A 15,449-nucleotide genomic window follows, 5' to 3' on the forward strand; every position below is an offset into this window, starting at 1 on the left:
AAAATTACCGAAAGTAAATGGATTGTTATGGAACAGCATGATACTTTCTTTAATACGAAAACAGGTAGATTAAAATTGCGCCAATTTGAAGTAAGTAAATGTATATATATATATATATATATATATATATATATATATATATATATATATATATATATATCTAATAAACTAATCAATTCATTTAATTACTATTTTAATTTTTTATTTTAATTTAACTAATATTTTAATATTTCAATTTGATTATTTTCTTATATTTCCTTTTTTTTTTTTTTTTTTTTTTTATAAAATACTTTGAGATATTATAATAGAAAATACATAATAATGTCATTTTACAGGATAAAACTGGTGAAATAATTTATTATGAAAGACCTAACATTACGGGGCCTAAACTTAGTAATTATAAAAAAATAAAAATGAACGCAGAAACATGTGAAAATTTAAGAGATATATTAACCATTTCTAATGGTACTTTAGGAGTTGTAAAAAAAACAAGACGATTATTTATGATTGATCAAACTCGAATACACATTGATGATGTACACGGATTAGGTAGTTTTTTGGAATTAGAAGTATGTAATGTATGATTTAATAATTAAATAATCATATACATGCTACAACAAATGTATATGTGAAAAATATTCCTACATATAAATGTTTGACATTTTTCTATTTTAGGTTGTTCTAAATGATGATCAAGATGTTAGTTATGGAGAAAAAATTACACAGGATATAATGAAAAAATTAGATATTGAACCAGAACATTTAATTTCCGAAGCATATATAGATCTACTTAATAAAGCTGAGAGTTTATAATAATATAGACATTTGCGTTTTGTATGTAATGATGGAGAAATTCTTTATCAAAAAATATTATCATGAAAATATTATAGATATATAATGCGTATAAAGTATTATAAAAAATATTAAATCATTTTATTTTATTCATACAATGAGTAATAAATCATTATTTTTGTTTCAATGATTACATTTTGTATCAATAAAGATATTTTTAATAAAATTTGAAAGATTTTATAATATTTCTATAAATTTAAGCAGCTTACAAATAAATACGAATATCATAGAAATATGACTTACTATACGTTCTTTTTAGGGACCCTAGATTAATGAACTTCGATTGTTATTTAGAACTTTTAGTAAGCTAAATGTGTTAGTTGACTTTTGGTAAAAAGTTGTTTTGATTCATAGGAAATAAATATTAGTTCGTTAGATCTTGGCAATATTTTTGAATTTCTTACTAAAAGATGGAGACTAAACCAAAAAATGAATATTTACTTGCTTTAAAAGGTAATACATAATATTTTGATATGTATATATATATATATATGTTTATATATTGTGTTGAAAAAAAAAAAAAGAAAAACAATAATACTACAATAATAATAATTTATATTTATATATGTATTTAATTTTTTTTTTTCTTCAATGCTAAATATGTGAAATTGACAATTTTATAAATTTTTTTCTAGTAATGAGGTTAACACGACCCACTCTTGCCAGTCCTGTAGTTGTAACTTGTGATTCAACAGATTTACCAGGTAATACGCTCAACAATGAATTAAAAAATGATTGCACATCATTGCAAGGAATGGAAACACTTGCTATTGGGCAATTTATGGTATTACCGCAAAGTTTTGGGTATAAGTTTTTGTAATATTTAAGCTTTTTTTTTTTTAAATATATGGAGTATTTTATAATAATATAATATAATATAATATAATAATAGATTTATTTATATATTTCAGAAATATATATTTAGGAGAAATATTTTCAAGCTATTTATGTGTACATAATGGTAGTAATCAAGTAGTTAAAAATGTGACTGTTAAGGTAATTGTTAGAAATTAAATATTTTTTTGAAAATAAAAATATAAATATTTTCATTGCGCTGTATATTTTTACTAGGCAGATTTACAAACGAGTACTCAAGTTATTTCATTGTCGTCGGGAAATTCAGAAGTCAAGGAATTAGCTCCTGATAATACAGTGGATGAAGTTATTCATCATGAAGTTAAAGAGATAGGAACGCATATGTAAAATTAAACAAAAGTTAATATTTTTTTTATTGAATTGACAATTCCTGTGATTAAATTTTTATATCATTTTAGATTAGTATGTGAAGTTAGTTATACACCTGCTAATTTAATGGGTCCTCAACAGTCGTTTAGGAAATATTTTAAATTTCAAGTAGTTAAGCCATTGGATGTGAAAACAAAATTCTATAATGCAGAAGTAAGTAATTATCAATGATAAGATATAAATAATAATAATAATAATAATATAAAAAATATATATATATAACATACTTTTGCATAGTCTGATGAAGTGTATCTTGAGGCACAAATACAAAATCTTACAGTAGGTCCAATTTGTCTAGAAAAAGTGTCATTGGAATCGTCACATTTATTTAGCGGTTAGTAATAACACTATTAAATAATTTTTAATTGATAGTACGTTAAAAAGTAATTTTTTTCTTTTATTAGTATCAACATTAAATAAAAATGAAAAGGGAGAAAGTATTTATGGGAAAATTAACTTATTGGATTCTGGTTGCAGTAGACAATATCTATATTGTTTGAAACCTCAGTTAAGTTTACAAAAAGATCCTAAGATGATGCATAATGCTACTAATATTGGGAAATTGGATATTGTATGGAAAAGTAATCTAGGAGAAAGAGGACGACTACAAACAAGCCAATTACAAAGAATGGTTCAATTACTTATTTATTAGTTAAGAGATTTTATAATAGTTTAGATATATGGAATAATACTTTTTTTTTTTTGCTCGAAAATAGGCACCAGAATATGGAGATCTAAGAGTCATTATGAAAGATATTCCATTGAAGGTTTACCTTGAAGAACAAGTGAATCTTAAATGTCACATAACAAATACTTCGTATGTGTTAATTTTTTTTTTTTAATTAATTTATATCTTTTTTTAATCATAGTTTATTATAAAATATAAATGTATTCTATTGTAATTTTAATTATTCATTATTAGAGAAAGAAGTATGGATTTGTTATTAAGTTTGGAATCAAGTGATTCAATTGCATGGTGTGGAATATCTGATAAAATAATTGGAACATTAAAACCTGGAACCTCCATTGATGTACCTTTGAGTTTAATCCCATTAGATAGTGGTATTACTGTGAGTAGATTTCATATAAAAAATAAATCTTTAAAGTATAATATAAAAAATATGAGTTTTACTTTACAGATTATTTCTGGCTTAAAGTTGATGGATACTTTTTTAAAAAGGGTATATGACTATGATGATTTAGCACAAATTTTTGTCAACCAATTGAATTAATGTGACTTAGGAAAATATATAATGTATATTTTTTGGATATATTTAATTTAAAAATTATACTATAACAATTATTATTATTTAATATTTATTCAAAGATATGCATCTATAGTAGACATTTTTTTAGTTTCACTGACAGCTCCAACAGCACATGCCAATAATGTTTGAACATCCTTAGGTTCGTTTCCACCAAAAATGTAACCATTTGCCTTATCAATGGCATTTTTCACTTGTAACAAAAGTGCTTGATTGGAAACATCCAATGGTATAAAACTTACAAGACTATAATCCTCAACTAAAGAAACTAAAGCTGCATTAAGCTTTTTGTACCTGTATATAAGAAAAATTTTATTACTTTTATAGAAAGAAGAGAGTTTAAATTGTAACTTGTTAAAAAAAAATTAAATAACATACTTTGCTGTAAAAGGATCCTCGTCCAATTTCTCTAGAAGATATTTTAAATCGAGTACTTCTGTATAAAAATCTATATTAAATGCTAAACGATCGTTAAATTTTTTCATTTCATCAAATTTTGTCATAATGTTAACATGAGGTAGACCTAATTGCAACATAGTAGTTGTACATAAAATTAGAGATGATAAATATTTCCCTGTAAATAAATCATAAATCTTTACATTTACTTTATAAATATTTAAACGTGTATATAAACTCTTTCAGAGAATATATTTACCTGGATCGCTACAATGATGTGAGTCTACAAGATGTACGCTACATAATCTTATTAAATTCTGAGTCAATTTCTCAACAATTGAACTAACAGATTTATGATGTGTATAAAGTTCAACCTATTTATAACAATGTTATAATTCAATAATGTATTCACGATAAACGATTTAAATATTGATGTATAATTATACCTGTCCTGGGCAATCAAAAATAAGGTAGTAATCCTTCAAATTTAAAACTTTATTAATTAACCATTTGACATTTGCTTCTAAAAATTCCATACAGTAAACTAATGCACCATTCGGACCAAGACCATATTCTGTCATTACTTCTTCGTGTTCGATTAATTCGGATATATCTATTAATGGAGTATATTCCATATTTTCATTGGCTGGATCTGATGGTAAGAAAATATATTTGTATAAATTAAATAATTACAAATTAATGCTATATCAAGCATACCAATGTTGATAACAGCTACTTTTCTACCCATTTGTTCCAAAAATTTACACATTGCATTACAGTATGTAGTTTTTCCACTACCAGGTGGCCCAATGACCAATTGTCCAAATATTAAACTCATATTTTTTATCAGTCTTCAAAATTACCACAATTTCAACTGATTTATAGTATCAGTTATAGTTTTTAATATCTCTTTATTATAATCTTTTAAAGATAATGACAACAATAAAGGTTTATCTATATTTATTTCTTCTGCGATATATCTAGCGGCAGCATGAACATCAACTTCGTCTTTACCAAAAATAATACTGAAATTTTTATTTAATTGTATTAGATGTAAAGAAAAAAAAAAATAATAATAATAAAACTACTTACTTGGTAGAGAAAATATTACTGTTAAATTGATTTAAAGCTGATTCTCGATTAACCGTAATTAATGATCCCAGTTTCTTGAAATGAGATATAATTAAAAATATACGATTACTAAAAATAAAATGTAATTTTAGTTAATAGTCCAAAATGTCAATTATCCTTTATATATTTGTTCGTTACCTGTAAATCGTTACAGCAATATCCGTATGATATCCACAAGTATTAATTGCAAAAATATGATTCATAGTTTTTCACACATTTCTGAAAAAAAATAATTATAAAAATAATACTTAAATTATAGAAAATTAGTTAATAATTATATTCCCAAAACATATTATAAGTTCAAATGTTCGATATAAGAAATGATATAAGTACGAAATAATACTTACAACAAAAATGTTTTATGTTTATAATTTCCTTTATTCTTTCTCTTTATCACTTTTATTTATGAATAAACCTATATTACAAATATACAACAAACTTTACATATACGTACATATAACAAATCGATTGTCTTTGATTGACAAGTATTTTGTTTTTTACTATTTAGAATTGCGATAAAATTGTTATATTATTTCTTGATCAAGAAATAATAATATTATGGCGATTTCTATCTCACGAAAGATACGTCTATTTTTGTAGAAGTAATCCTTGAAACTGTCGTTAATTAGATATGGGATCCAATTATAAATGACTTTCACTTTTACGTGATTAATTGTTACAACATTTGATTTACCGTATTAATAAACTAAAATTTATCAATAATAAAATATAAAAAATTTATTAATTGAAGAATAATAGAAAAATATTACACTAATGATGATTTTATACCAGCATCGTGTTTCACGGCAAAGCCGACAGGCGTCGCGACATGTCACCGGTAATAAAAAAATATATTGAGCATCCCATCTAGGGAGAGTTGTTTTTATGAAGAACTCTTCTTGTTCCAATCATCGAAGGATTAACTCTATTCGTGAATATACAAAGGTGCAATAAACAAGAGAGACAAAGACGATTATTATTTAAGGTGGAATAAAGTTTGATTACATTATTTAATGGTGTAATCAATTCTTATCTCTATAAGCATTATTATTCGTCCCATATATACAATATAAAGAAAGGGAATTGTAATAAAAATTTTATTTTTCACTTTAACTAATATATCGCATCTTTATTCTTTTTGTTCATTATACTTTAATTCTTTCTAATTAGGACTATATCCTACATTAGGACTAAAACAGATGTTCCTACATTCTAACGACTCATGTGCTTTTTATTGACTCTATCGAAAAGTATAATATTCGCATATAGGCGTCGCTATCGTCGCTATAACAGCACAATTTGTCCAAATGTTTATGCATTTGTATTTTGTTGCAATATGTAGAAAACATTTTTATTGGTTGTGTTAATCTCCATTATATGTTTCATTTTTGGTTAGAATTACGAAGTTATTCTCTACATATTTTACATTCTAAGATCGACTCACATTGTGAAGTCTCGTATGGACGAGTTATCGCCATCATCGTCTACTTAGTAGAAAAATATCTTCATTAATAGATGCAAATTTATGTGGTATCGATATATTTACTTTAATATATTTTTTATCGTTAATTGCAATTTTTTTTTTTATTGGTATTTCAATTTCAGCCGAATTAGTGTATAAATCAAGTTAAAATCTCAGGTTGGTTGGCTACCACTATTGCTGTGTTAACAATGTCATTATTTAATAAACCAAAACGGAATATTCGTCGGCGACCTTTCAATGACGAGGATGAGGATAATGAAAACAGGATGGAAATCGAAGATACTCAGCCTGTCAAAGTAAAAGCCAAGAAGAAAGACAAACCAAAACAAACGCTCCTTAGTTTTGGAGAGGAGCTAGAAGAAGGTAAATGTTAATATCTGCTATTGCATAAATTATAGTAGCATATTAGAAAGATTATTATTAATTTATCATATATGGACAATTAGAATGAAAGATGTTTTTATCATAAAATATTGTAATGATAGCTTATCAAAGTTTTTTCTAGTTTTTTTTTCCTTTATATATATATATATATATATATATATATATATATATATATATATATATATATATATATGTATGTATATATAAAATATATTACCACAATATGTTCAACGTAACAAGCTAAAGATTTGATTAATATGAATATAATAGTATATAATATTAATAGTTTAATAGTTCTTTTTAATTTCATGTAAGAAAAGCTTATTTTCTAATAAATTAACTAAATTGTCATTAAAAGTATATAATAAAGTTTAAATTTAACTATGTAGGATAGGCATTTGTGAAATCGTACGTATCTTCTATACATACTTTTATAATCTTATGAGTATATTATAGATATTATAATTTTTTCTTTTTATTTGTAATATAGATTAATAAAAGAGAAATATTTTATAGAATTATTTATTAGATATCTGGACTTATGATTTTATATCTTGGATATAAAAATTTCATGTTTTAATTTATGAATTTCTAAAAAATTTTTAGTGTGTCAAACGATTCAGGATTAATGCGACAATTTCAATAACGTTAATTTCAATAATGACATTTACAGTGTTTAATAAAATTTATTGATTTTTTTAGCGGATGATGGAGAAGTTTTTAAGGTGAAGAAATCTTCGAGGAGCAAAAAACTGATGAAACAGCTAGATCACGAAAGGAGAAAAAAGAAAGGTGAAGAGAAAATGCAAGTGGACTCTGAGCAAGCAAACATGTCCATTAAACAGGAAAAAGATTTAGAAATAAAGACAGATGATCTAGTAGTAAGCTATCTCTATGATGTATTATTATTATTAGAATTTCTCCAATTTGTAATCAAGTATCAGTTTATTGCGTCTTAAAGTATATATTTGACAAACACTCAAGGGATATATACAACAAGAAGACATGTTCATTATTACCTGTATTATTTATAAATTTCATTTTGATAGAATGGATAATATTGAGTTTTATAATACAGGATATATAGAAAATAATATTTCATATTTGTGTACATAATATCAAGGTATTGCACATATCAAATAATCTTCAATAATTAAATTTTATCAATTCAAACAAATAGCCAGTCTTGTATTTATATGTGGTTCATATATTATTATTTTCAAACAAATTATATTGTTTATCCATGATAGCAAGAAAAGACGCAACTGTGTACTCTTACTATCTATAAAACATTTGTATATATTTATATATAAATATATATATATATATATATATATACACACTCAGATATTAATAATTTCAATCTTTTAAAATTTTTGTGTTATTTATATATTTCTCATATTTATTGTCAGGTTATCTTTTTATTAAAGAAGCATGATATAAAAGCTCTACAAATTGTAATAACAAACAATTTGTCATAACAAATTTCAATTTTGTTTTCAAAAATATTAATTTGTATTATTCCGTTAAAAAACTTTTTTAATATAAAAATATATTTTTTATTAACAGGTTAAAATAAAAAATACCGGACCACTGATTTTAAATGGAAGAGCTGCATTGGCAGCAGGCAAGGACGATTATACATCTGATGAAGAAGATGAATCTCATTCTCATAAATTTCGAAAAAATACAGATAAAGCTGATACCATGAAGATACTGCTTGAAAGTGAGTTGTGTTTGTGTGTGTGTGTGTGTGTGTGTCTATAAGATATATAATTAATAAGATTAAATAATTTTTCTATTATTCCTTATTATAATTATCCATATTTTTTAGGTGGCTGTATACCCGACGCTGCTATGATACATGCAGCTAGAAAACGTAGACAAAAGGCTAGGGAATTGGGAACAGATTATATTCCTTTAGATGAACAAAGGTAATTATTAATTATTGAATATAGATAATATATTGAATATAGATAATAGTTAATAGTTAGATGTAAAAATTTAATGAATTATTATAATTTTATATTTATTCATAACATGTATATACGTCATATATGTACATATTATACTATATATATATATATCTATATTCTATGCAGTGATGAGAAAGGGAAATCACGGTTAATTAGAGAAGAAGATCATGATAGAAGCGATGATGATTCTCAAGATCGTATTGATATGACTGTCAATACGGAAGCACGAGATAAAGAGAAGAGGAGAGAAGCTTTTCTTGCATCACAAGTATCAAACAAAAGTAAATAATATATTATAAAGATTAATTAATATGAAAGTTAAGAAAGATTTGGAAAATTGTCATATGGGGATTTCTTTTTTTCTTTTTTCTTTTTTTTTTTAAGTTTCTGCCGAAGAAAGTGAGAATGAAAATGAAGAAGAAGAATGGGAAGCTCAACAAATTCGAAAGGGTGTTACAGGTGCTCAGGTAAAAATTATTTTCTTTTATAATTTATTTCTGTATAAATATATGACAAAGCTTAGTTTTGTCCGTAATCCGTAAAAGTATCGGTTGAAAATAAATTTTATAATACAGATTGCAGCAGCTCATCAAGATTCTATGATACAACAACAATTCTCATTAGGATTAAATGTAAACCAAATGGTTGCACCTGGAGTACCATTAGAAATGGTAATGATGCCGGCACCACCACCTCCACCAACCATTCAACCACCAGATCCAACGAAAGTAGTGCCCATTACTCCGCAAGAAGTTATTAATAAAATGCGTGCAAGGTTTTGTTTCTATTTTTTTTTTTTTCAATTCATTTTATCTATAAAAAAACAAGCAAGACACACATACACACACACACACACACACATATATATATATATGTTGTATATTTCAAATGTATTTTTATAAATAATGTTATACATGTTATTATATAATATGAATCAATGAAAATTTATAGGTTGGATAGTTTACGAGAAGTACATTCGCGTCACCAATTAGATCAACATCAGCTTGAACAGGAATTAGAGCAGACTGTGAAAGAGTTGGATGAAGGCGAAGCTCGTGCGCCGCAGCTTGCACAACGCTTCAGATATTACCAAGAGTTGCGTGGGTATGTCACTGACTTGGTAGAGTGTCTTGATGAGAAGGTGGGTTTATACGCTTTCACGTTTTTTTACGTGCACGGGGGTTTTCCATGCAGACTGTATCGACTGTTCAAATCATTCAGTCGATTTAATATTATCATTTATTATAATGGAATATTCAAAAGGATTTTTTTTTTTATTTCTTTTTTCTTTTTTTATTTTTTATTTTCTTTTTTCTTTTCTTTTTCTTTTCTTTTCTTTTTTTTTTTTTTTTTTTTTTTTCTTTTCTTTTGTCAAAAAATATAAGTAAATGTCAAATTATACAAACAGATGACCATTTTATATACATCACTTATAGCTAGAACAAAGCTCAAAATATATTAGAATGTAATGTTGAATTTATATTAGATTATTTATGTATACATATTTATATATATATGTATATATATATATATATATATTTCTATGTATATATGTATATATATATATATTTCTTTTTTTCTTAAAATGAATGCAGTAATAAGGTAGATATCATAAAATACACTTATAGAAGAAAGAAGGTAGCAATCACGTTAGTAATTATTCCATAAAGTAAAGAAATCTATTTATCCATTTATATATTTTTTCCCGTTTATATCGTTTGTATTGCCGGGGGTCAAAATCTTCTCTGTATTTTTTAGATATGTATAACATAGAAATTAGTATAATATTTGATTATTTATAAATTAATATATATATATATATATATATTATTTATATATATATATATATTACAAAAGTGTGGTAAGTAGTTTCAATTTAAAATTTGTATGCTCACATATATATAAAATAAACAAAAAAAAAAAAAAGGAGAGAGTCTTAAGACAAAATAATACTTTCTGCGTGCTAGAGAAATTTATGAAATATTACTATAGATAAAAAAAAAAATAAATAAATAAAAAGAAGAATAAAAACTCATATAATATATGTTACTATAAAAAATATATATATATTTTCTGGAGCATATATATTCGTGCATTGTTAAATTGTTGTAATGTGTGAATTTTAATATATCATTTTTTGTTAGCTGCCTTTGGTTATTGGATTGGAGCAACGTTGGCTAGATCTATACGGGGAACGCTCAATAGAACTAATGGAAAGAAGAAGACAGGATACGAGAGATCAAGCCGAAGAAATTACAACTGCAGCAAGTCAGTTATTTCAGTAATTATTAAATGTTACAATTATTTATTAAATTGATCGAATAACACATTTATAATAGAATTACTAATAATCATATTCTATTGTATTATTTAGAAAATATTTCTTGCAACTATTTCTTTATATTATTTAAATTATTTCATTTATACATATAAATATTATAACATGATTATTTTATAGGAGGTCAAGCAATAAGAAGAGGTCCAGAAGTCGAAGCACGTATTCGACGAGTTACGGAAAGAGAAGGTAGACGAGCACGTCGTAGAAGAGCTAGAGAATTAGCACCAACGCTACCAAAGCACATAGATGGCATGTCCAGTGATGATGAGGTCACTGAACAACAAAATCTTGCATTTAAGCAAGCAAAAGGTTGTATATTTATCTTAAACATTCATATTATCTCCTTCATCTCCTCAAAAATGATTTCATGAGATAAAACAATATATATTATATTATCACATGTCTTTGTATTTTATTGATTTTTCAATTGAAAAATAAAAAAAAAATCATATATTATATATATATATATATTTTTTTTTATTTTATTATTTTTAGAGGAAATTGATAAAGAAGGAAAAGAAATATTTGCTGATGTGATGGAGGATTATTGTACGCTAAGAGGTATTTTAACGAAGTTGGAATTATGGAGAGAAACTGACATAGATGCTTATATGGAAGCTTATGTATCTTTATGTATACCCAAAATTTTATCACCTCTTATAAAATTGCAATTAATAACCTGGAATCCTATCATGGTAATTCATTTAATATGTTTAAATATATGCCCCTAAAAAAAATTCTTTCTTAGCAATAAAATATATTTATATTTTTTATTTAATTATTAGGAGAGTGCTGATATAGAAAGAACGAAATGGTATAATACATTATTATTATATGCATTAGATAAAAAAGAAACAGAAGATTCATTAAAACGAGATCCTGATGTAAGATTAGTACCGCTTACTGTTGAAAAAGTTGTAATACCTAAATTAACAGGTAAGCAAATTATACATCTTATTTCTTAAATAAGATGTATAAGGTATTAAATAATCATTTAAAACCATTAATAAAACATTTTATTAATTTTACAATTTTCAGCCATCGTGGAAAAGATTTGGGATCCGATGTCTACTTCTCAAACATTACGTCTCGTTGGTACAGTAAATCGGCTTATTAGAGATTATCCAAACTTGAACGATACGAGCAAACCATTAGAATCATTATTTAATGCCATATTAGAAAAAGTAAAGGCTGCTGTTGAAAATGATGTATTTATACCAATTTTTCCCAAACAGTAAATATGAATTAATTCAATTAAATAAATCTTGAATTATAATTTTTTTTTTGGGGGGGGGGGGCGAGTTGGAGGGGAAACTAAACTAATAATGTTTATTTATATCATGTTATTTTTAGAACACTGGATAATAGGCATCAATTTTTTCAACGACAATTTGCTATGGCGGTAAAGTTATTAAGAAATTTATTAAGTTGGCAAGGTCTTCTTGGGGATGCACAATTAAAAAATTTAGCATTGGGATCGCTATTAAATCGATATCTTTTGGCTGGATTACGAGTCTCATCTGCACCGGATGCACTTTTCAAAGCGAATATGGTAATTATATTAATGTAATAAAATCTAAAATACAGATATATATATATATCGATCAATAATTTTTTCTAAAGCATTATAAACATACAAATAATATTTTTATACAGATTATGAGTACTTTACCACGAGCTTGGTTGCAAGGTGAAACAATAGAACATCTTAGAATGTTTGCCACTCTTATTCAACAATTGAGTGAACAGTTAGACCAAGCAAACCCAGCACATAAGTAAGTCAAATCAAAATTTATTTATTTTATCTTTATTTTTATAATATATATATATATATATATATATATATATATATATATATATGTGTGTAGGTAATGATTCTTCAATTTTAGAAGTACTAAAATAAAATTGAATTAAATGTTTTAGTGAAGCTTGGGAATATTCTAAATCCATCCTGAAGATAATTAAACCTTTGTAATATAATAAGATAGAATGTTTTTAGTATCATTTATTTACATTTTATAATTAATAATTGTTACCCATCCATAGTTTTATACACTTAGAAATAAGAAAATATTATATAGTATACATTGTAGTACAATTACAGTTAGATGTATTGTGTATGTATATATATATATTGTGTGTATATATATATATATATATCGCACGCAATACATATTATTTTATATAGTAGTAACTCAGGCACTATATAACACATCTTTAGACACAAAACAAAAGATAAATGAAAATAATACACTTGCTACAATTGTATATAATACGGTGCACATTAAAAAATAAAATTGTAAATATTCAATATCTCTTAAATAATGTTCTTTAAAAAGCATTAATTAAGTGTGTACCATTAGTTGTCTTGGCTAAATAAAAAAAAAAAACATGAATTCTCTTTCATGTTTCTTTATCTATTTTCATATATAAATAAATTAAAAAAGAAAAAGAAAAGACTTACATTATTACATAGCATAAATATGTATCAATGTTGAATTACAAAAAAAAAACTATACAATAATATTATACAATTTCTTTGTATGATATGTTAATGTTAATACAGTATATCTGTGTGTGTGAATGGGGGGGTTGTATGTACATATATTAATAATAACACAAAATATTTCTTTTTTTCAAAACTGAAAATAATTATAATAAGTCATATATATATATTTAAGTATTACATTAATTAATCATTGTAATCATCATAATACATACCATACTATTTTTATGATATAACATCGTATTTTCGTTGGTTTCCGCTAACTTAAATTATTGCTAATTTTATTATCATTTAATGAATCATTTAATCATTTTAGATGTATAATATATATACATAACATTTTATTTATCAATAGATACCTGCTTTAATCGTTTAGGAGTTCCTTTAGTTATATCGAATATATCATCATTGAAGTTATCCATAGGTCAGTTCAAAAGTTCGTGCGCATTTTGGCGAAATTTTTAAATGGTATAAAACACAATTTAACATTTTAATCTATGATATATTTTCCTTCGCTATCTACAATATCTCGCCATCTTTCTGGTAGTTTTTTTATTCCATTGGTGTAAAAAGATTCTGGTTTTGAAGCAAAAAAACTTCTGAGTTCATTTTGTATATCCTGCTTAGAATTGAACTTTTTGCCTTGGCAAAAATTTTGTAAGGCACGAAATAAGTGAAAATCACTTGGGGCAATATCCGGGGAGTATGCAGGATGCGGCAAAAGCTCCCAATTTAGTTCATTAATCTTTTGCACCGTTGTTAGAGCCGTATGTAGTCTAGCGTTATCATGGTGGAACAACACTTTCTTCATATTCTCCAATCGCGGGCGTTTTTTAATTAATTCTGAATTTAAACAGCAAAGTTGTTCACTGTATACATCTGCATTGATGGTTTTATTTGGTTCTAACAATTCATAATAAATAACACCATACATATCCCACCACACACTTAGCAGAACCTTTTTGGGATGTAAAGACGTCTTTGGTATTTAAATTGGCTGCTTAACTTTGTCTGTCCATTGTCTTTTTCTGGTGATGTTATCATAAATAATCCATTTTTCGTCACCTGTTACCAAACGATCTAAAAATGGTTCTCTTTCAAAGCGCGATAGAAGGGAAATGCAGATGTTTAATCGCTGCTGGCAATTGACTTCGGACAGCTCGTGTGGTACCCACTTCCCAAGCTTGGATACTTTTCCAATCTCCTTTAAATGACGAAAGACTGTCCCATGAGATGAATGCATCTTTTCTGCGATCTGATCCACTGTTAAATGTGGCTCTGACTCCACAAGATTCTTAAGAACGTCGTTATCAAAATCGACAGGACGTCCTGAACGGGGTTCATCATTAATGTTGCTTTTTCCAAGTTTAAATTTTTCGAACCATTTCTGAGCAGTCCTTACACTAATAGTATGTGCACCATGTACATTATTAATTTTTATTGCTGCAGATCTGGCAGTTTCACCACTCGAAAAGAAAAAATATAATACAGCACGTTTATATGCGTTATCGATATTCATTTTTTATCGGTACTAATATGTGTCTGATCTTTACAAAATTTGGTGACAAACTGACGAATACATCAGTCAAGTGATAACAAGTTTTGACAGGTTCAGAATCTTATCGATCTGGTAATGAATTATCGTAAATCCCATACATGCTACTAATGCGCACGAATTTTTGGACTGACCTAATATTTACTTTCATTAACCTTATTTTATTCAACGATAATAATGAATAGGAGCGAAGAAGATATCATACGAATATTTAAAAAAAAATTTATTCTATTTTGCATTATACAATAATGAATATATTCAATGTATAAACAGTACATAAATGACGTTATATTTCGTCAAAAGTTCTCAGTATTAGAT

At 25.8% G+C, this 15,449-nt stretch overlaps 5 protein-coding genes across 12 annotated transcripts in view; 3 read left to right on the plus strand and 2 right to left on the minus strand.

The window, feature by feature from the left end:
• LOC124427408 overlaps positions 1–954 on the plus strand; it is a 1,647-nt gene extending 693 nt beyond the window's left edge. Inside the window, exons 2-4 of one of the 2 annotated variants that reach the window (XM_046970306.1) lie at positions 12–90; positions 336–569; positions 676–954. In XM_046970306.1, coding sequence (XP_046826262.1) covers positions 12–90; positions 336–569; positions 676–813 — 451 coding nt within the window. In that variant the 3' untranslated portion in view covers positions 814–954. Of the gene's footprint in view, positions 1–3; positions 91–335; positions 570–675 lie in introns of both variants that reach the window. The other variant, XM_046970305.1, reaches the window with a different exon arrangement.
• A 161-nt stretch (positions 955–1,115) lies between these two features.
• Positions 1,116–4,863, plus strand: LOC124427405 (trafficking protein particle complex subunit 13). Of its 2 annotated transcripts, XM_046970303.1 has the most exons (13): positions 1,116–1,305; positions 1,488–1,656; positions 1,764–1,848; positions 1,924–2,051; positions 2,127–2,250; positions 2,335–2,431; positions 2,502–2,728; positions 2,814–2,914; positions 3,020–3,167; positions 3,237–3,352; positions 3,454–3,504; positions 4,005–4,228; positions 4,299–4,863. In XM_046970303.1, exons 1-10 carry the CDS (start codon positions 1,263–1,265, stop codon positions 3,327–3,329), a joined length of 1,215 nt encoding a protein of 404 aa, XP_046826259.1. In that variant the 5' UTR covers positions 1,116–1,262; the 3' UTR covers positions 3,330–3,352; positions 3,454–3,504; positions 4,005–4,228; positions 4,299–4,863. The 2 variants fall into 2 exon arrangements, with proteins under 2 accessions (XP_046826259.1, XP_046826258.1); XM_046970302.1 differs by having other exon boundaries at positions 3,237–3,504.
• Positions 3,347–4,611, minus strand: LOC124427407 (GPN-loop GTPase 2). The gene is made up of 5 exons (XM_046970304.1): positions 4,476–4,611; positions 4,205–4,410; positions 4,018–4,132; positions 3,741–3,936; positions 3,347–3,656 (listed from the first exon to the last, which is right to left on the minus strand). The coding sequence occupies exons 1-5, from the start codon at positions 4,594–4,596 to the stop codon at positions 3,419–3,421; spliced, it is 876 nt and encodes a 291-aa protein (XP_046826260.1). The 5' UTR covers positions 4,597–4,611; the 3' UTR covers positions 3,347–3,418.
• Positions 4,864–5,714: 851 nt separating the features above from the next.
• Positions 5,715–13,395, plus strand: LOC124427404 (PAX3- and PAX7-binding protein 1). Of its 6 annotated transcripts, none has more exons than XM_046970298.1 (17): positions 5,715–5,834; positions 6,495–6,735; positions 7,459–7,637; positions 8,326–8,482; positions 8,591–8,690; positions 8,859–9,013; positions 9,117–9,199; positions 9,308–9,507; positions 9,684–9,873; positions 10,877–11,000; positions 11,191–11,379; positions 11,566–11,765; positions 11,856–12,006; positions 12,109–12,304; positions 12,424–12,622; positions 12,727–12,845; positions 12,994–13,395. In XM_046970298.1, the coding sequence occupies exons 2-17, from the start codon at positions 6,561–6,563 to the stop codon at positions 13,043–13,045; spliced, it is 2,469 nt and encodes an 822-aa protein (XP_046826254.1). In that variant the 5' UTR covers positions 5,715–5,834; positions 6,495–6,560; the 3' UTR covers positions 13,046–13,395. The 6 variants fall into 6 exon arrangements, with proteins under 6 accessions (XP_046826254.1, XP_046826256.1, XP_046826255.1 ...); XM_046970299.1 differs by lacking the exon at positions 5,715–5,834 and adding an exon at positions 6,132–6,419 and having other exon boundaries at positions 6,529–6,735; XM_046970296.1 differs by lacking the exon at positions 5,715–5,834 and adding an exon at positions 6,134–6,419.
• A 1,169-nt stretch (positions 13,396–14,564) lies between these two features.
• On the minus strand, positions 14,565–15,095 carry LOC124427536 (histone-lysine N-methyltransferase SETMAR-like). The gene has a single exon (XM_046970549.1). The coding sequence runs from the start codon at positions 15,093–15,095 to the stop codon at positions 14,565–14,567; it is 531 nt and encodes a 176-aa protein (XP_046826505.1).
• Positions 15,096–15,449: the final 354 nt, after the last annotated feature.

The sequence above is a fragment of the Vespa crabro genome, chromosome 10 (assembly GCF_910589235.1).
Source record: "Vespa crabro chromosome 10, iyVesCrab1.2, whole genome shotgun sequence".
Classification (NCBI taxonomy): domain Eukaryota; kingdom Metazoa; phylum Arthropoda; class Insecta; order Hymenoptera; family Vespidae; genus Vespa; species Vespa crabro.